General features: G+C 43.0%; 1 protein-coding gene across 1 annotated transcript in view; it reads left to right on the forward strand.

The window, feature by feature from the left end:
- The window catches only part of LOC147214488 (poly(rC)-binding protein 4-like), a 39,865-nt gene that overhangs the window by 8,456 nt on the left and 9,420 nt on the right, over positions 1-21,989 (forward strand). The window contains exons 2-9 of the mRNA XM_086141883.1: positions 3,745-3,929; positions 4,094-4,117; positions 5,983-6,015; positions 7,753-7,869; positions 14,548-14,679; positions 15,699-15,827; positions 16,904-16,978; positions 20,786-20,857. Coding sequence (XP_085998009.1) covers positions 3,822-3,929; positions 4,094-4,117; positions 5,983-6,015; positions 7,753-7,869; positions 14,548-14,679; positions 15,699-15,827; positions 16,904-16,978; positions 20,786-20,857 — 690 coding nt within the window. The 5' untranslated portion in view covers positions 3,745-3,821. The remainder of the gene's footprint in view (positions 1-3,744; positions 3,930-4,093; positions 4,118-5,982; positions 6,016-7,752; positions 7,870-14,547; positions 14,680-15,698; positions 15,828-16,903; positions 16,979-20,785; positions 20,858-21,989) is intronic.

Genomic DNA, 21,989 nt, shown 5'->3' on the forward strand with positions numbered 1-21,989 from the left:
ACAATAAATAATGAAAAAATTCCGGTTACGCGTAGAATCGGTTCAATCGGGTTTTATTTGTTTCTTTTTTTTTTTTTTTTTTTTTTCTATTTATTCAATTTATTTCTTTTTGTTTTGTTCTTCCCAAGTCTCCTAAGTCTCTGCCGGTGTCACCGATCTAAATCTCTGCATTGTAGAGGTATATTTGTCTGACATTCGACGCGGGGCCGATAACCTTAGATGTGTTCGTCCTCCAACGCTGACGGAGTGTGTTTGCTTTCTGCAGATATTATATGGCACCGCTTAGGGAAAATAGGCTGTCGTGTGTAGTGTGTGTCGAGGTTGTAATTCATTTCCTGAGAAGCAATGTTTTGTAATTTTTCCAGACAGTTCTGATATATATTTACTGTTTGGCGTTGTAGAAAAAAAAAAGTAATGTGCTGAAATGGGTGAGATGTTTATGTGCTAATATACAGCGAGGCATCTATCGTGGCAAGCTTTTAATGACGGTAACATCATTGTGTGTTAAAACACAACACCTAGTTTATCACAAACGCATCTGAGATGTAATGATGCATTTCCAATATTTACCTCCCCTATGTAGTCTTTTTTGCACCTTTCTACGTTTAAAAAAAAAAAAAGAAGACTGAACACTCAACTCGAGACATTTTTCTGCGATAATATCTTTACGCGGTGAAACTGAGTGCTGATGATGAACATTTCAGGTGCGCGAGCTTTTTCCAATATCTCTCATCACGTTTATTACCAGACATACACTTTTGAGTTTTTCGTTTCAACGGAGCCGCATTCACGGACGGTTACTTATGAGGCAAAAGTAACATTTCATGAAGCAGTAGAGTAATGTGTCTTTTTTTTTTAACGCGTTCTACGTCTATTACTAGTTGAGAGAATCACCAGAAGGTATTTGTTTGTGAGTCTGTCATCTTGTCACGGAGGATTTCTAAGTAGTCGCTGGAACCGCATACCAGATTTGGCACGACTGAGGAGGACAAGGGTCAAGCGGCGTGTGACAGTGTAGCTGGAAAATCCATGGATCAAGCTCCCGCCTACCCGGCCGGGATATTGTTAAAATGTTTTTCGGTCGAGAGACATTTGTTTTAATACCAGACGAGGTAAACGTTCAGAACAGAACCAAAACACGGATCTCAATAATGCTCACGACACACTCGGGTCATTGTCAGACTCGATTTTCCTCCCTCTGGAAGCCAGTCAGGTGACCGGTTGGTGGGGACTTCTGACACTGGCTCTGCAGTCGGCTAATTCCCCCTTTAGAGTCACTAGAGCTAATTTAGAACAGAGGGACTCTGTTCATCCTGGAATGTCTGCTGCTTGGGATTCTGGAAATAAGGAGTTCAGATGCTCACCGCCCTCGCCAGATACAGAGCACATGCCTTGTTATCAGCCCACAGAGCTGCACATAATGATATCTTCAACCATTAGGTCTTAATTCAATAAAGCCCTACTATTTTAACCATGCCCTTCAGTGACTGAACATAATGACGTTAGCCCACGGGTTGCACAGATGTGCCCTGCGATAACGCATCAGCTCGAGATGCATCAAACTTAACTTAATGATTGCGTGGATTTAAATCCATCATAGAAGAGGTTCGGGTTTTTTTTTTTTGTTTTGTTTTGTTTTGTTTTGTTTCTCCCACAATGCCGTGGTTTGATGCCCGTTTGCATTTTACTTGGACGTTCATCGCTTTACCGCCGCCTGTCTTTTGTGCTCATATCTCCTGCATGTTAAAAGGTACTGCTCCGTTGTTTTTCTCCTCAGTGCACCGGCTGCAACAGATCTGACATATGGAGTGCGATATATAGCAAAATGGATCTTCACAATCAGACGTCGTAGGAAATGTTGAAATTATGAGTATAAAAGATAGATAGCGATAGAGAGACGTACGCTCATTTAGAAAAACACGGCGATGTAGTATTTAGTAATGTTCCGTGACAAGAACAGATGAAAATAGTGATAAATAAAGAGAGAGAAAATGAAGAAATGGAACAAGCATGGAGGAGGAACAAAGCAATAAGCGATATCTGTTTACATCTCCGCACAGGCAGGGGAAATCAGACAAAGCATCATCCTGCAGAGTAGCTTAATTCTTACTTCTTTTTATCTCACGCTAATTCCAGTTATTTTATTTTCATTAAATCCGTTTCATACGTGTCCTTATTTCTCCTCGGTACGAAGCCGAGCAAACACTCCATCTCCGCCCCTCGGATGTTTGTGACATCGACTCCTAACTGATTTTTTTTTTTTTTTGTGAGTCAATCCAAAGTGTATCATTTCAAAAAAAAAAAAAAAAAAAAAAAAAAAAGGCAGAGGGAGTTTTAATTTGGTTCTGTCTAATTCCTGCAAAATGAGTGGTTGTGCTTCTTACCGCTCACAGATAAGCGTGCGTGTCAGACTGCGTCTCGGTTATGGGGGGGTTTGCAAAGCGCAGAGAAGCAGTCAAGCTCTATGACATGCGGGATGTGTGCGCGAATCAGAACGTGCCTTTGCAAACATCAAGTGCATAAATAAACCAACGGAGCAGCGATGGCCTTGTGCAGAAAGCAAAAGCAATAAACCTGCCATCATCCAGTCTCTCCGGGGTCGGATCTCATCTAAAATAACATCTATTTATTAAACACGATCTCCATAAACAGCCCATCTAATATACAGAAAGCATGCAGATTTATGAAACGCATGCAGGTCCAGTAGGAAGCGGCGCTCCGCTCTCATTCCGGTGTTCTCGGCAGACAAATAAGTAACCTTGATTAGGGGAAGAAAATAGTTTATTCCGCTCATTCGGAGACATAAAAATACAATGAATTTTATTTCAGCGCAGCCGAATGGACTGTTATTAAGAGCTGCGCTGATACGAAAATGAAACATTCTGACTTGGGTGATACTCTGGACTACAGGAGGTCAAACCTTTAACCCGGCATAGATTACGGAGTTATCTTTGATAATGAAAAGCAAAGTCTACATAAGCCCGATGTTCCGGATGCAGCTGAGAAAATGGCAGATTCAGTTTGAAATGAATAGCATAGAGAGGTGCGGAAAACAACATTCAGTCTTTTTGAGCCTGAATTATAATAAAGGCAGGATGAAGAACCTGAGATAGTGATTCATTACTAATTTGATCAAATTTGCTGATTAATAATTGTAGTCTAATTAAAAGGTTATAGGTATTTGACTTATTTTAATAATCCCTTGCCATATTTATTGCTGTGTGTGTGTGTGTGTGTGTGTGTGTGTTGTCACACCGTTTGTCTCTTTGCCATTATGGAATAATTCCCAAATACACACCCCGGTCACACGACGCCTCTGTCTGAATGATGATTATCTGGCGTGCTGAGATAAAATCAACGTCCGCTATGAATTTTACGGAATCTGCTATGATGAGATTTGATTGACTTTGCATGAATCTTTTTTTATGATGTGTTTGTCGGCGGGGGGGGGGGGGGGGGGGTGACGCAGGGGGGGCTTGGGTTGCCTCACGTTTAAAAATACCGCCACGTCGGCCGACGGCTCTTTAGGACGGTGAAGCTCCGCGCTGATGCACGCAGCGATCTGAAAAATGCCATTTAGTCTTTTCCGTCCTCGGCTCTTACGCTACGTCGGAAATGAACGCTCTCGATAAGCGTTTTCACCGCTCGGGAGCTAAATCTTTAAAAAGAATCGCTTTATTTTTCCAGATCATGCATGAAAGAAAGAGCTCCGTACATGTGTAAATGTGTTGTCTCCTCGCCCAGGGCTGCACTGAAGGACCTCGGAGAGCCAGAGAGGAAATTCTGGCCTTCGGTTGAGGGAGCGAGTCAAAGCCTTGTTCATGCGTCTCCCTCTGTGCCACTCCCACATCACTATGAACTGCGAGCAGGACTTCGGAGACGGGGGCTTGGGAGTGACCCTCACATTACGACTGCTCATGCACGGAAAGGTACAAGCCTCCCCAATCGCATTATTCTACGAATGACTACATCCTGTCTTTTGGTAATAAATTGCGTTTGAATCGGATGAAAAGGGAAATGAACTTCTATGCAAACGTGTGTGTTTGTGCTCATTTTATGGATTCATGTTGACATGTAATTTCTTGTATTTTAGGAAGTTGGCAGCATCATAGGAAAGGTGAGATATTTATTTTGATTCCGCACCTTTTATGTATTAACCGAAAAAGCATTGATAAAAAATAATTACGCTCCATTAGAAAAGGCAGGTATTAATTAAATGCAATGCATGTGCTTGATAAATAGATAGCTTTTCTAGAGTGCGCACATTTATTTGTCACCTTTTTCAGCTGCCATTGGCTCTCAGTGAGATCATGACAAAGATACAACATTGACATTGATGAATTTTTTTTTTTTTTTTTTTTGTCAAAGATCTGATCGCTTTGTTCCGTAACCTTTTCAAGCGAGAATAGTTCAATTGGGACGTCAATGTGGGGATGTCGATCGCCAGCCTGTTCGGATGACGCGCCGTGTCGTTTCCTCACGTCCCGATGAACAGAAGTCCGACGGTTGCTTCAAAAATGAAATGTCAACATTTACAAAACATCGTGGATTTGAGTCGGTTTGTCCAGCCGTTACATCAACCTGATTTTGATGTTCAGCTAAAACGTAACGTCTGCCCGATGTCTTTAGCGACGCTTTGATCGGCTTCCAGAGCAGCTGCTTTTTACGCATTATTCAGCGTTATTATTTATTTTGCTGAAATTAGCTTTGCTTTTAAAACATTTAAATGTTTCTCAAAAACCATCCAATGCTCTGATTGATTTTTTTTTTTTTTTTAAATAATACATTGCACTTTCAGCTCCAAATTGCCTTCATCATTTGGGCTCCGTTTGTTTTCGTCGCAAGCCGTTTCCCGTTGTTTTGGTTTTTTTTGTCGCTGTCAGCAGAGATAGCGAAGCCTCTTCGGCAAATAATTGTTGGTCCAAATAACCTCATCCTAAATGTAACTGTCTCAAACCAACCCTCTCCAGACCCCACAACCTTCCCTCCCGCCCCTAATGCACCACAGTAATCCATCAAACAAAACATTAGCGTATTGACTGGAAGTCTCCTGACGAAACCGAACTCCAAAGATACATTACTGTCGGTCCCTTGTGGAGACTTTTAGTGTCTGTTAGGAAGGGTCTGGCTGCATTGTGTTACTTCCGCAGCTCCTGCTATCATGCCTTGTAATACAACACCTATGGAGGGCATCAATAAGAGAAGGAAGAAGAAAAAAAATAGATTGATGGAGAAACAAAGAGTGTTGGAAGCAAATGCGCCTCGCCGGCTGCCGCAATATGCTGCGGAGATCAAAATACCTCGACGCGATAAACAGAAAAGAAGGGGGGAAAAGGCAGACAGACGTGGGGATTCGGCACATACTGTGCAGCTTAACGGAGAGGGGGACTTGATCTGCAGTATTTGGACTAATAACTCGCCTCTCCACACAACAAGCCTCCTCCTCTCCCTTGTCTTTGGCCGAGCTGTCATATCTTTCCTACCAACGCAGCAACAGCAAAGTCACCACGGGCCCAGCATAATAACTTTTCCTAAAATATGGCAACAATAAAAAGAAGACCCAGGGAGATGATGCTGTCGTAAGGATATCACTGAATACGCCAAAGTATGAAGAGGCTTGATGCGCTTGCACAGAGGAGATGGAGGCGGAGAAGAAGCAATCTAAAAAGTGCCGCGGTGTGACGCGGGGCTAACAAAATGTTCTTGTCCCCGGCATGCGGTCTTCACACACACACACACACACACACACACACACTGCATATACAAGCATTACAGTAGATGTATGTCAACCGCAGACATTCAGATGTGCTCGATATCATCCGGAAGACGCCGCCGTGATATGTGATCACTTGAAACTGGATGATATGCTGCTAAATTCCCGCGTGTCTTTATATAGCGTGATTCATTTAAAGGTTGAGGGCAATGTGATGTAAGTCTTTTATTTAGACTAAGCTGCCCTTCTATTTTCTTTTTTTTTTCCAGAAAGGAGAGACCGTGAAACGAATACGAGAAGAGGTAACGTGTCCACCATTTTGAGATTTAAAACGCAGCATCCGCATCACCGTCGGCGTGTTTCTTCCACGCGTCCGTGCGGCATATGATTATGTTTTTATTCGCCCGCCTCCGACGGCGCTATCATGCGGCGGGACGGGTCTTATTTTCCACATTCTCTGCTTGTGACGAAAAAAAAAAAAAAATCTCAGGAAAGTATTAGTCAACCTCAGGAGACCTCAGATAAGATTTGTGTTCTCTCAGTCCGAAACGCAGGAACTTTGTCTAAATTGCCTTTTTGGCAATAAGGGCACCTCTTCCATTTAAAATCAACTCCCTTCATTGTTACCGCCGCTCCTCTAACAGCTCCAAATCCCCTTTCTTGTCCTTTTCATAAGTAACGACGACCCTTTTCTCCGAGTTTGTCCCCTCGGTTCCCCATTTTTAATCTCCAGTGTGCAATGCGGCTCGGTTAGCTCCATGTAATTAGACCGGCAACCGGTTCTCTGCGGTTTCAAGGTTTTTTTCTTTTTTTTTTTTTTTTTTTTGAACTTTACGAGGCAGAAGGATAAATAGGAGACCGGTGAGGTCATGAGACAATGCGGCCCTGCTGGATAAACTACTCACCCGTGTTAGTCATCCATCCATTCATCCAGCCGGCCAGCCGGCCAGTTGGTGCGAGGCTCTTCCTGTCAGTTCCTCCCCGGGCTTTGCAGCCGCAGTGGCTGACTGGAAAAATAGTCTCGGAGGTCAAAGCGCCGTCCCGTCTCCGCTCACGTGACCGAAACTCAGAGAAACACAAGGACGCAAAATGTAAGGAGATTTATCTTCCAAGGGCAGCGCCTTGAGGAGAAACGGCATTAGATCATCAGTCTGTCACACAGAAATGCCCCTCAGCTTTCAGTCTCACTTTCACCTCGTGTCTCTTGACTTTTCCCTTGATGACTATGTCCGTCCGCGGCGACGTTAAGGCCTTTTAACTGATTAAACTCTAATAACGCGCCAGCGAAATGAATGGTTTCCTAAGGAACATCGTCACGTTGTCCCATAGGAAGAATCTGATATAGTGGAAGACATGCGCACTCCCAGATAATAGTTTGAGACGAGATCGTATCCTTTCCGTATTACTTGCGATGATTACTCGGTCATACGTTAGAACCCGTGGAGATAGCCATATTTCTTTACTTCATTAAAAAAAGTGGTGTCCGCTCATCACTTCACATCCATTCTGCCCAATATCGTTTCATTCAGATGTTTTAGAGTTTCCCATTTCCCTTCTAAAATTTCATTCTTAACAGCTAATACTGACTTATAATCCCAGTTCTTGCAGAGTAATCATCTCCGTGTTTGCATTTGACATTTAGGAGAAACGGCATGTTTGCACCTCTTCCACCCCTTAATTACAACATTTAGTGATCCTTTAAGACCCATAATGAGACCGATGAAGTCCAACATTGTATACTTTACCAGGTGGGAAAGAAATCTAAATTATAGCTAGGCTACTTAAAGTAGTGCAAATATCATTTATTCCATCTAGATAGATGCGTTATTGTTTCGTTTTATTTTAAATTCAATCCTCACTGTTTTTCATTGACTTCAATTATTACCTTTTTAATAGTGTCTTACAGGCTGCCAACCGCATTTCGCACAGCTGTCTCTGTAAAAACACCACTGAATATGGAAGCGTGCCCTAGATGTAAATACCAGGTGGCCGTGGTTTGTTTCTCCTCATTGCTCACCCGATGCCGTTGTGCCCTACAGAGCAGCGCTCGGGTCAACATCTCGGAGGGATCTTGTCCGGAGAGGATAATCACCATCACCGGCTCCACGGACAGCGTCTTCAGAGCCTTCACCATGATCACGTACAAACTCGAGGAGGTACAGATGACACATTTGCATATGATGAAAGCTGGAGCTCCGTATACACGCGGCATTATGACAATTATTCTGCAAAACAAGACGGGAGTAGAAGCTTCTTTACGGCGCAGCCTCTCCATGAGGGCAACTGAAGAAGGGCTTTCACAAACAGAAAAGTCTAGTCGACCGATGTTGCTTGTTTGCGAGAGGTGGGAAGTAAATGCAAAAAGCCATTTCACATTATTACGGAGCCTCATTTCAACAGTAATGTGCTTCTATCTCTAACTATTATACTTTCACAGCATCTGTTTTCCTTTTTGATAAGAGGTGAATGATTTCTGCTCAGCCAATTCATAAAATAGCTGGGGAAAAATTAGTTACTTAAAATTTGACTCAAATTTCTTTTTTCTTCAATGGCAACTCGAACTCATTTCTGACGGGAAACATCTGCTTTTCTAACGAACGGTGATGATTGGGAACCTGCTCAGTGCCGTTTTGCTCCCAAAATGTCGAGCTTCGTTGCTCAAATGTGGAGCTCCGGAGGAAAGGAGCTCGTGATTTGAAGGTTGAGGAAACTCACTTTTGGCGAAGGCACATGAAAGATGGTGGAGGGAGAGAAACGGACAGTAAGTACCTTCACCCAAACCCATCACTGTGAACATTCTTCACATTTATGTTTTGATAAATGTTAAAACAGAGGATGTTAGCATGATGACGTCACGCTATTGTTCCAAGTTTTTTGGACCCCGAGTGGACTGAGGTCTTTCACACAGCGTTCTGATAAAACCCATGTTCTTATCAGCAGACAAGAGGAGTAGACGCTTTTTTTTTTCCGTGGTATTAGTTGTTTTTTATTCAGCGATATATGTAATTCAGTCTATTGAACATGCATGTTTTTTACTTGGGATATGCAGCATCGGTGCTGTTCATTTGTGCGTTCATCCCGATGCTCAGCAGTGTCTAAATGATGGAAATAACTTAACTATAAGTCCAGCTTCTAAATCTTACTATTGCACTATAGTAGTAGAAGAATTACTAGTATTCTTATTTGTTGTTGTTGTTGTAGGTCATCTCTTAGAAGTGTCAGTCTGGCTCCTGTTTGCTCGCTTGCCAGTTGGCTGCAGGTTATCTAGAATAGCAGCCTTCAGTTCCGCTGTCTCCTACCCCCTGCAGGGCCAGACTCTTTTTGGACACATCAATCAGCCCTTTTTTTCCTATTTAAATAAATACATCCTTTAAAGTATCGCCTTCTCACTCTCACTTTATCTATTAATCCAAATAAATAAGCCATTACTATCATTTGGAGGGTGTGCCCATTTTTTTTATTCAAGTGGCATAAAAGCAACAGTTAGATGTTTGCTGTTGGTTACGTTCGTTCAGGGACGGTTGTATTTTGGGATGATTCCAGCATCTGGTTTCTTTTGAGGGAATAGTCAAAACTTTTATTGAATCATAAAACCCCGGGTAATTTAATGTTCGACCATTGCGACATATAATAGAGAGAAATAAACTTAAAATATCCATCTGGAAGAAAAGCCTTGTTTCCTGTCGAACCGAGGCTGCGGCGTATAAAATAAAGACGGCGTTTAATGCGGTGACTTGTTCTTCTGCTAAGAAGAGAAATCATTGTCATATTACTATGTTTGTGCTAATAACGCCGTTAGTCAACAAGAAGCTGGACATTAAATAAAACCGAGTAAGCAGTCAAGCAGACAAGGTCTCCAGTGCAAGCTGGAACCCGGCCAGCTGAGACGACATGAATCTGGCTCTCAACTTCCCGAGGGGACAGAACTTGGAATCTTATCCCCATATCTGGCATGAAAAAAAAAAAAGAAAAACCCTTTTAAAAATCAATTGAATGAAATATGAAATACACATGGGGAAGCAGTCATGAGTGATGATCTCCCCGTGGCTGCTGTAAAAGCTGGAAGCGATGCACATCTTCATAGCTGTCCGTGCTGTCCGCCTCAAAATGCCTTTTTGGTTTATTTTCCCATCTGCTCGAACCGATTTACTGCAAATGTTGTTTAACAAAAAAAAAAAAAGAAAAACTGGACTACATGCATGCTTTAGGAGGGGTTTCAGAAGGTAGATTTTGAAGTGGTGCCATTGCACGTAACTGCTGTCGCTGCTGACCTGTGTTTAATCAGTGTAACAAGTAATTACCGTGTCCAATTTGTTTGATAGCAGAATAGAGTACGACTCCGCTGGGTCCCTTTATGAACAAGAAATTAACTTAGACTGCAAGATGTGTTTAAAAAAAAAAATACACGGAAATGAAATCAGCCATTTTAACATTTCTTTCTGAGCCAAAAAAAAAAAAAAAGCAACGCAGTGCAAGATTTCTACATATTGATGCTCCGAGTAGCTCCTCGCTCTCGGCGGGATCGAATGAGCTGGATATCTGGATCGGAGGCGAGCTCTGCTTGAATTAATGTGGCGGAATCAGAGCGGTTTTCAGTGTGATTCACCATCACGGCAAACACTAGCGAGTAGACAGGTGCTCCCCGCTCAGACCGCCAGCGCTGAATAAACACACGCTGGCTGAAACACAGTGCGGTATTCATTAAACATCTTTCGCGCTCACCTCCTTTCAACCCTGTGTTCAAATGAAGCGTTTTAGTTTCCATGGCAATGTGTTCGCTGACCCACGGCGTGCTTCTAAAATACTTGAATTACTGTATATGTGACACCTTTAATTAAGAACAAAATGGAATTTCTTTTATTCATTTTTTTTTTTCATCACTGACCAAATGATGTGATTTTCCTGTCTCGGCGGGTCATCGTCCGAAGCCGCTTTCGTAATTCCAGCCTTCCTGACTGATATGAAATGTTGAGATGGCGTCCCATTATTCCACGGATGGGACGGTTAATGCTGATTAGTTGGAATATGTGTTTAAATAACCCGTGTTGCAATCCTAATCGGCGCCGCTGTTAGCGTGATGAACCGCCGTTCGAGCCACGAAGGGTGCAATTTTGCTAGCTTCGCCGAGATTCTGCTTAAAGCGCCGTGGCAGATTCGTAAAAAAAGCCATTTCACGAGCGCCGCACCAGGAAGTCATTTTTGAACCCTCTTTGAAGCCGTGCAATTTAGTCGACGCCGTCACAAAGAATGTCAAAGCTCCTGGAAAAGTGACGTCGCGATGATTTGTGCTAACCTTACGAGCCAGATGGCGTGTTACAAAGAACCATCTGGGAAAGAGTTTGGAGATTAGTAAGCGCTTAGAAAAAAACAAAGTAACACACCCGAGGATAAAAAAGCACGGGGAAAAAAAAGGGCAGTCGGGAGGAGAGCAGAAACATATTATCCTCGAAGAAAAGCCTTCGGTGAAGAAATAGTCTTGTTCTGATAAAAGTGATAGCGGTATCTACGCCGACCTCTCTTGGGGCAAGAGCGATTGTTCCATTCGTCTCGGTCTGCCAGGCTTTCAAATCACCTAAATAAGAAACGGGTCGGCTGGACTGCTTTTGATAAACGCACAAACTAATAAGGCGGAGGTTTCTTACATGATCCTGTGGTCTGGCAAAATCACCCACTCCATAAGTGGTAAAAACAAAAATGATTACCTGTTCTCGCAGCCAAAGGTTTCAGGCCGGATTGGTTACTCAAGGGGCGTCGCAAGTCAACAAATGAAACTATTACAGAGCGCTTTTCGACGCCGAAATGAGGCCGTAGTGGACGGAAGTTGCACTTTTATTCGGTTTGAGCGTTCGTCTATGTGTGACAGACGGGCCAACGTGCGGAGCGCAAAATGATTAAAAAGAATGAAAGACAATTTCACATGTTTTGTTGCAGTTAGCTGCTGTGACGCAGCCTTTTTTTTTTCAGTTCTTGTCCTTTTTTGATACATGATACACCACACGTGTGTGTGTGTGTGGGGGGGGGACAGCACAGGGCAGTATCGGAACATTCACAGTTGTTAAGATGTGGCTCGTATTTTTAGATCAAATCAGAGAAAATGACGCCCAGAGTCTTGTGATTGTACAGATGAGCTGTGTGCTGCTCCTCTCCTAATGAGACGAGACGTCACAGAGCCCAATCTCGGAGGCTAAATATAGACGGGGAGCGGTGAGACACAAGAGGCAGATCAGAATATGCTTTTCAAACTTAAAGTTCGGTTATTGAAAACACCACCGAGTGCCTTTCATAAGTCAAATCCCTTGAGGTTCCTCACCCTCTCAAGTCAAATAGCTAATTTTATTGCGTACCGGCCTCCAATACCCCTCTGTCACATATTTGTTGTGGGTTGAACTTGATGGGAAGAGAGACAGCAAGGTCTATTTACATTTCAAAGGTTCACAGAGACACGCTGTTCATTAATTAAAAGCTCGGTCTCCGCCTACTGCAGAGGAAATGCGGGATGTTTGCTCCCGGCACTGTAAAAACATGGCAATGGCTCCAGACACACTCCGACCGTGCTCATGCACGGCACACCGTTTGATAGTTGGGTTCATTTATTTTTTTGGCCGAAGCAACCGGAGAAAAACTCGGACGGGAGCACGAATAGCATGTCAAGAGTGCAAAACTATGTCTTTTAAAGTGTGCTGTCACACTCTTCGGGGTGTTTGATTATTTTTTTTTTGTTGTTTTGTTTTTTTTTCCTAGTTTACGAGTGCTAAAAATAGCAAACATGTCTTATCTTGCCAGGCGTCATTTTTCAAAGCCAGCAGGCTCACACAGATTCCACTTATGTCCATCCCGCCATCCGAGCTATAAACAGATATTTCTCAAACTGTATAAACCCTCACGTAAAGCATCTTCCTTGATTACGGCTGATTTAGTGCATTTGTGCTTGACGTTGTTTTGCTCGGGCGCGTCATCCGTCACCTTCCCGATAAATCTGTTTTATTCAGTCGAGAGAAATCCCAAGGTGACCAGGCTTGGCGTAGAAAGGGTATCTGAAATATGCCGTTTGAGTTTGTTTTACACTGTAAACCCAAATGCATTTACGCCCTGTAATTCATAAAGAACTTATTGATGTGCACCGTTAAAGGATCTTTTCAGACCCCACATTGCCTCGTACATAAACTACTTAACTGGTCAGGTTCTGTCATCGCACCAAAACATAAAATACAAACGGCAGAGGCAGAGATTAATTGGACGCCGATGCTCTTAGCTGTTTCGCCTCGCACCAGAAGCTCAACACGCCACTTTCGTCACGGATCATAGTGGTTTTTTTCTCCTTGTTGGCTTCACATGTACGCAGCGGAGAGTTAGATTCTCAAATGTGCTGCCCAGTTCCGAAATTGGCCGTCGGCGCGCTGCGGCCTCGCCGGATTCTGGGGATTTCTCTCCACCTTTTAAGACATTTTACAACCATTCACATACTGACATAAACATGTTGTGATTCTCCTGAGACCAGACGTCTGCGCTGGAAGCCCCGCCCACTTTCTCCTGCCGAATGAGACACTGCAGCGTGGGAGGGACGGCTGACAATGCGTGGCTACTCATTCCTTTAGATTGATAGAAAAGAGACTTCCTGTTCCGGGGCATGGAGTAGCTTTTTCAACGTTTTTGAGGTTTGCTAAATTTTTTAGCTTAGTTTTTTGAGATTTTTTTTTTTTAATATATCGCCCTTTACGCCGTCCCGATCTCATCCTCATCTCAGGCGTCTCCTCTTTCACCTCACCTCCAGTGGCAGCAGACATTTATCTCCGACAGACTTACAATAAGCTAACCGTGACGAAGCTTTGTTAGCAGCCCAAGCTAACGCAGCCAATGCAGCTCATGCTACTAGCGTTATCAGCTCACCCCGTATATTCCTACAACTACGTTTTTCCTTTTTCTGATTCTGAAAATGCTATGAAAGGAAATTTCTTTACTGGAATTCTAGAATTTGATTTTTGTGTGGCTCGTAGTTGCTAGAAACAGGCGCTTTTTTACTTGAAACTCTGGCACAACGATTTCCTTCGGGATAAATAAAGTTGTTCTTATTCCTATTCTTATTCTTATTTTCTCAATTTTTTGTCTAGCAGTTATTAGCCTCTGAGTGTGGAGGTATCACAAACAGGTTTTGGCTGAATTGAATTGAAAAATGATACTACATAATATAAAATGTACCTTTCTCATCTAAAACAGGACATTCAAAGACAACCTGTAATGACGGCTCTATGTCCAGGCTGAGCCTCCTCAGAGCGGTAGCCATGCTGATAAATATTTTGCAGGAGATAAAATACGACATGAAGATGGAGATATTTTTCTTGAAGATAGCTGAAATGCCATTATTGACGAAAGTGTCCCTTTCCGTCCGAGCGTTTTCCTTTCTTTTGATAAAGACCTTTGCTTGAGTACTGATAAAATAGGAACTCGCGGGGATTCAATAAAAGTATTTTTCTTTGTTTTTTTCGGTTTTTTTGGAGGTGGTTATGATTTTTTTGTTTTTTGTATCCAGGTAACCGTATTGATTTCTTTTTTTTTTTCTTCCTCAAGGTTGAAAAATCTTTCGCTGGATGTAAAAGGTCAAGGTGACTGTTTTGATTTGAGCTGAATCAGTTCCAATATTACCAATAAAATGATCTGAATGTAAATCCGATGCCTGCACCGCTGTGTTCGCTGTCGTTAACGCCCCAGAGTCATTCATCGTGTCAAGGCCTTCCTCCCTAACTTTGCCACCTAAGTTGGGTTTTGATTTATTTGTTTTTCCCCACCAGGCTTTCACTAAGCCCTTCACAATTTTATTACCTTTGTCCCCCCCCTAGGACTTGGCTGCCCTGGTCGCCAACGGCACCATCAGCTCCAAGCCTCCTGTCACCCTGCGGCTGGTCATCCCTGCCAGCCAATGTGGCTCTCTCATCGGGAAAGGAGGAGCCAAGATAAAGGAGATCCGAGAGGTTAGTCGCACAAATGACACAAATAAACCCCAAGCCATCCAACACAGAAATATCGAGCTAGAAATGATTCTTATTCAGGAGAAGCTTTAATAGAGTATTGTTTCGATTTATGGTGTTCAAGTCCTCCTTTGCATTGCACTTTATACTCTAAGATAAGATAAACTTTATTGATCACCACAGGCAACAGCATGACAGTTATAGTGACAATAAGTATGTCAATAAATGTGTCAATAAATATGAATATTAAAAGGAGAGGGAAATGTCAGTGAGAGCGAATGAATGAGTGAATGGAGGATAGGAAAAGACAGAGGATCACACGGTTCAGGACATTTTATTAGAGCATTATTGTTAATGTGACTAAAAAATGAGCAGCATTGTAGAGCAACAACATGCAGCATCTGCTTCTGACTGAAAGTGGAATTAGTCTATCAAGACACAAAATCAGTGTGACAATTACAGATAGTCGATGATTGGTCTCTCAGCCGAGCACAGAGTGTGACTCAGCGGGGGCGAGTTCAGTCGGGAACATTTGCGATGACTTTAAGGCCCCGCTGAAACATTAGGGTAGGATTTATCCGATCCGTCTCGGTCTCGGCTCGGTATCACTCAGCGGCCCCTTCAATAATAGCTTATTTTGATTGATTTCCTGCAGCCAGACAGACAGTGTGTTATTTCCAATCTGCGCTTTATTTCCGTGCACCTGTGAACATCGGTCGCCCTCAAACATCCGATCACGCGATAGTGACATCCTTTGTTGATAAAGGCGTAATAGATTTAATTAGCTTCGTGCCGACGTGCGTTCTATATTGGCGACGTATCGGCTGTAACGAAGAACACATTTTCTGACCGTTAATGGGTTTTTTACTTTATCTCCAGCCTGACAGGATCTCGGGGTTAGGTGGGGAAAAAAAAAAAGGTCAGCGGGAAAACGTGGAAGGAATCCGCTGGCGCTGTAATTACGACCCGTCTTATCACCAGCATTGCCCTAATCTTTATTTTAAAACCCCTATCATTTCCAGAGCACCGGAGCACAGATACAGGTGGCAGGGGATTTGCTGCCCAACTCCACTGAGCGAGGGGTGACGATATCTGGCAATCAGGACTCTGTAATCCAGTGTGTCAAGCTCATCTGCACAGTAATCCTGGAGGTAGGAGGCCGTCCCTCTCCCCGCTTCGCATTCCCACACCGAACTCGACGAAGCCCTGCCCCCCTGGAAACCGCTGCCGCCGGCGATAATGTTTTCCGTTTGTTCCATCGATGCAGATAATCACATGTTCGCATTTTCAACGGAGAGGCGCCTCAAATGTACGAGCGAACCTCACGACGAATCGAGGCTTAAAAAAAAAAAAAAAAAATGGAGCTCCCCGAGATTGCGGTGTCGTAGCTGTTATCTCGCGACGTGACATCACACGGAGTCAAAAGGTGCGGCTCTCGTGTCAGAGCTTAGTATTGTTGGAGAGGACATTAAGCCGCTAACAGAAAACAAACTGACCTGCGGCAAAGTCTGTCCACCTTTAGACAACAGCTCCACAGCTCTCTTGAGAAAACTGGAGAGTAGATAAGAAAAAAACAACCCCGAGCACAGTTTCTCCCTGTGTGTTCATGGAAGTGCACAAGTCTTTTTTGTTTCGGCGGTGCAGCTGGACCTGACTGACTAATTGCTAGTTTGATCCAGTTTTCCAGGGCTTTCTTCAAAGCAACTTTCATTAGGATTCAGTACCAGCGGCTTCTTGCTTTTGGCTCCGAGATTTAAATTATGCAAAGTTATACAAAGAATTTGCTGTGACTGCTCCCACAGCAAAGATGCTCTACATTTTAAACCCCCAAAACGGTATCGGCAACACTGCAGTGACTTGATAAGAGATACGCAGCTTACAGTGTCGCGTGCACTGTATAATCTCCTTTTCTTATTGATGTCTGAAGAATATTATCTGAACATGTCTCGCTGTCAGTGGATGCTCGAATTATCCAGAGGGCGAGCCGCCGCGGAGTTCGTAGCGATGCAAGCCGCAGCTCCGAGCTACCGTCGGCAAAGACCCCTCCGCCGTCCTACGGCAATCTTCAGATGACCCATATTATTAAAAGAAAAATAAGGAAGAGAGTAATATCGGTGTGATTTCCCGTCTAATTATTACCACGTCTTAGTGTATCGGAGAGACCAAGGATTTTTATTCGGCGAGGTTTGCATTATTGAATCGTCTCTCCCGTTCCTTGACTCCTCAGTCTCCTCCGAAGGGCGCGACCATCCCTTATCGACCAAGCCCTTCACCGGCTGCCCTTCTCATCGCAGGAAACCAGGTGAGAGAACGAGATGTCAACAGGAGCTATTGTGAATGGATAATGGGAAAAAGAACCAGAGCGTATTCTTCTCTTTATTCAAAAGCGTCATCTTCCTATTCAAATGCGGAGCTTGTTTATTTTACTTTCAAATTGTTTGACCCTCAAAGCCGGCCCTTGTTTTCATACAGCCTCTGCTTGACCTTCTGGATTCAATCCCTCAGTTCTTGCATATTTCCACTTCAGTTTACAGTTGCTTACTGTTTTTGCTCACTGAAAAATGTATTTTTGCATCACCTCGCATATTAAGTACTGTTGCGTGCACAGCCGCTAACACTCCTGGATTTTCCGCGGCTCTACGTAACCGCGCCGTGACGACGCAGAACCGCTTTGTGTTGTCAAACGCTGTACGTTAGCGCCGGGTTGACGTGAATTAGCCACATACGCTCGTGCACAGTTCTACAATTCAAAATGACAGATGGTAACCGGAGCTCATCTATGCTATGCCTACATGAGGTTAGCTATCGCACCGACCACGCCAATGCTGACAAGAACCGTTGTGTATATCATACACGATGACTTGTGTGTTTTTCATGTTGTGGGTGAAGGTCCAGTTTTTGTCGTGTATATATAGGCTAATTGTATTCCATGCTGGTGGAATTTCTATTGATTATGCAGCAGTATGCTATTATGGCCATAAACCACTGGAGAATGCATGCGATTCATGGTGTAAAATGATTTATACTGGCATGCATACCTTCGTAGCTCCGGCACTTAGTGTAACCGTCTCCTCTCATAGGCATAACTAGTCGCTGATGTGCCTACAAACATATGCGCTCTCATCGCATGAGCACAAGTTTGCCTAAATAATTTGAAATATAACGTTATCTTACTCATGTAAGGTTACGATAAAGAAATAATCCAAAGGCCGGGGATTATAGCGTCAGCGTTTAACAAAATACCGCATCCTGACATTTATTTAGCGTCCACCCTCGCATTCAGCAAGTGTACCAATGCATTTTTCGGCATGAGTAGTTCACGTAGTGTTAAGAGAGACGGCGAAGTTAGCTGCTGATTTGCCATAAGTATCTGCGCGTCTGCGAGAGTGTCCTCGGCTCCAGATAGAATAAATGAACCGCAAAAGAGCTCCGACGCATTGCACTGCTTCTCATTTGCCAAGTAGGTCCACTTGATATTTGCTAGTACATACTTATTATTGTTATCATATAATGACGTGCAGTATGCGAAAGGTTATAATGACAGAGGCGTATATATTAAAGGTCATGTCCTGTTTAAGACGCTAAAAGTACAAAACCAAATGACCCCACACTGGGTCAAAGGGAATCCTGGCAATCTATTGGTTGGGGACTTTTACAGGGTCATTGCCCCCCCCCCCCCAAAAAAAAACCCCAAGGGCAAAGCAGGACTCCCAAGAGCAGCTGTTCCACTCGGAGAGGAAAAGGGTTTCAGCTCAAGTGCAGGAAATCTTCCCAAGCGACAATAAATCCAAACTGCAAGCTCACATTTTGGGCATGAGCAGAGAAAATCTAACTTTAAGCCGCAGCTATTTTAGTAACACGGCTGAGTTTTGAGTGGGGGAGAGCATCACAAAATCTCAAAGTGAGATTAAAAATTTAGCTTTCAGATGGAAAAACATCCCACTCTTGAATAAAGAAAGAAAAATGCCTCGGAACCAGAGAGCCCGCATAGGGGATGGAGAATTGTATTGCGGGTTCTTTTAGCCGTGGATGTTTTTTTAAGAGAAAGTTTACCTGAAAATCAAAGAAACCCCTCTTTCTTGCCCCTAGTGCAGTTTTTCCACTTCCTTTTATTTTCATGGAGTCATCTACTGCCATTTCCTGATATTGAACTTTCCTAAAGACATCAACGTTTGAACTTTCCTTGCATGAAATGAAAATGTTAGGAGTCACCAACATGGTGAGTCTAAATGCATGTTTCCAACGACATTTGTTTTTCATGCCAATGTTTTATACTTAATAATTATACCTTTTTTAGTTATATTTTCCTTCAAGAGCCACAGTATGTGAAAAATGTAACTCTTATCCTGCTTCCCTGTTTGAATGGTTTACTCCCGATTGTTGGCATCAGAAGTCAAGAGCTGGTGACGGCAAACCAAAAGTTGTTCTCTCAAAATAAAGAAAATCATGTGAATAAAATGGATAAATAATGAAAAGGGAAAAATAAACATCGGGACCTTTTTTTTTGGTACCAAAAAAATAAATAGCTTCCTGACATAAAAAAAATTCAACAGAAGTGAATCTTCCTATAAAATAATGGCTGGTTGCTTAAGATAAAAAAAAAAAAAAGAAAGAGAAAATTAAAGAGAAAGAATAATAAGTATTTCAAAAAAAGGACTTTGCTTCACTCGGCTTCATTCGGTCGTTTGGCGTATGCTTCAGTCGGCAAGATAGTTTCTTATTAACTGCACAAAACAAGGTCTGCTGATTATCTTTTTGTAACCGCGCCACGGTTTTTGGAAAGAGATTTCTGCTAAAACAATGTAATTGCTGGCAGATCAAGCACCATTTTATTAATAGAAAGCAGACATCTCGACGGAGGATTTCTCTACAATCCCACGCTGCACGATGCAGATCGATGACTTGCTAAATGGAAAACAGGACAACAGCGTGTTGTGTGTTTTTTTTTTTTTTATATTTGGTTTGGGTCGGGTTTGGGGGGGCGCTCTGGACATTTAAAGTGCTTTCACTCATTATTTAGGTGATCAGCATGATTTATTCAAGGGACAAAAGTGAAGGGAGCGTGAAAAGCCAGAGGGAGGAAGAACAGAAAAGCACACTATTCATCAATTAAAAAACAGAAAAGGGTTTGTTCTTACCGTCTGCGCTTTGCAATTTCTTCAAGATAATTATATAGTCATGGCTGATTTTTGTTAGCCGTCCCATTTCCCTGTCTCTGTCACCGATCCCTTGAGTCTTTCACTTTTATTCAAAGGGATTAAGCCGGTTAAAAGGTCAAACGGGTGAATGACTTAAAATAAAATGAACCAAGCCACCTTCAAACCTCGTGTTTTGGCGCAGACGGGAAAACCGAACCGATAGCTCTGTTTTTTTTTTTTTTTTTCCAGCGACCACGGGTTGTGTTTTATTTATTAACATTTTTTTTTTTTTTTTTTTAAACTAAAAACAAATCACAAACTGTTACCCGTCTCTCCAACTTGACTTCATGTGAGAAGCACAAACATCCTCGCGTGGCGGAACAAAAAGTGGCATGCGTTCTTTGTAGTGTGTGTGTGTGTGTGCGTGAGGGAGGGTGGGGCGCGCGTGTGTGTGTATGTGTGTGTGTGTGTGTGTGTCGGCGCTGTTAGCAAAGGGACAGATATCCACCCTCCCATGAAGCAAGTCACAAGATTAGCAAGTGAGACTGGAGACCTGCCGTCTCCTCTGGCTGCAGCAGCAGCAGGCAGATACTCTGCATAGCTGTCAGCAGCTCTCATACTGTTTGTGCAGCCTTACACCCTGATAAGTTTATGAAACGCTTTATATATATATGCACATACGCAAACACACATATGGGTTGGTCATGATGAGTTATCAAATTAAAGCAGCGGGGAGGCTCCGGTCACAGGGAGGCGGCTGTTACCGAAGCGGCGTCGCGATAAGGGATGTTTGAAGGAAAATGGAGTGGAGAGGAGAAGACGACGGGGATGAGTCACCGGCCGGAAGCTCGTCGGGTTTGTTGAAGTTTCAAAATGACGAACAAAGGGGGTTAAATTTCTCTCCGTTTGCCATATCTCGGATAAATATTCGAATCTGAGTAACCGTGCGTCTCCTCTCTGTGTGTGGATAGGTGTTCGAGGCGTCCGAATTCGCGACCCACCCTCTGTACTCGGTCGCCCAGGGCGGCCTCGACCTTCAACAGGTAGGAGTCACCTTCAATATAAAAATATAATGGTTGAAATCAGCCTTTATCATTTCGAACGGGGGGGTAGGGGGCCCGCGAGCGAGAGCCGGGGTTGTGTGGTATGTCCAAATTTAAACAGTCTATCATCTGGCATGTGGTATTAAAAACAACAGCTGAACGTAAGCTGCAGCTATTGTTCCAGCCTGTCCGAATAACTATAGCCGCTCCTGAAACACGATGCCGTCACCGCTCGCCCGTCTCTTTTTTAGCCCTGCCAAACTCCGCAACCGCAGAAAATAGGTTTTAGGAATATTCCTCCCCGGACAACAATACCAGATGCAATTGACACAGATAGATGAAGCAGCCGCTGAAAAAATGAGGGGAAAAAAGACTTTGTACTTTAATTGGCAGGATTATAACCATTAATGGCTGGTGTTTTATATATTCGAAAATAAACAGCCCAGATGCGCAGATGGGTTTTTCAGCAGGGCGAGCTCTTATCTCCAGTTTATGACCATGGATGGACTGGTAATCGTGGCCAGACTGCTGGCGTCAGTCAGAATTGAGTTAAGCTGTGTGCTATCTGCTCCGAGCTACATGGACAACCCCTGGCTAATTACTGAGCACACGGAGGAGACACGGGGATAGATAGATAGATAGATAGATAGATAGATAGATGGATAGATAGATAGATAGATAGATAGATAGATAGATAGATAGATAGATAGATAGATAGATAGATAGATAGATAGATAGATAGATAGATAGATAGATAGATGGATAGATGGATAGACGGACAGACAGACAGACATTAAATAAAATAAATACATGAGTTAATAGATAACCTAAAACAGCATGGCTAGCTACCTAGCTAGCTAGATAGCTAGCTCACTAGCTATAGATAGGTAGATAGGTAGGTAGGTGGGTAGATAGATAAAGATGAGATAGAATAAAATAAATACATGAATTAATAAATAACCTAAAACAGTATGGCTAGCTACCTAGATAGCTAGATAGCTAGCTCACTAGCTATAGATATATATATATGTTGATTGATTGATTGATTGATTGGTTGATAGATAGATAGATACAGACAAAATTGAATTAAATTAAATAAATACATGAATAAACAAAAAACCTGAAACAGTCT

Source organism: Fistularia commersonii, chromosome 34 (genome assembly GCF_037954325.1).
Source record: "Fistularia commersonii isolate RoL2024-O1a breed Wild chromosome 34, RoL_Fcom_v1.0, whole genome shotgun sequence".
NCBI lineage: Eukaryota > Metazoa > Chordata > Actinopteri > Syngnathiformes > Fistulariidae > Fistularia > Fistularia commersonii.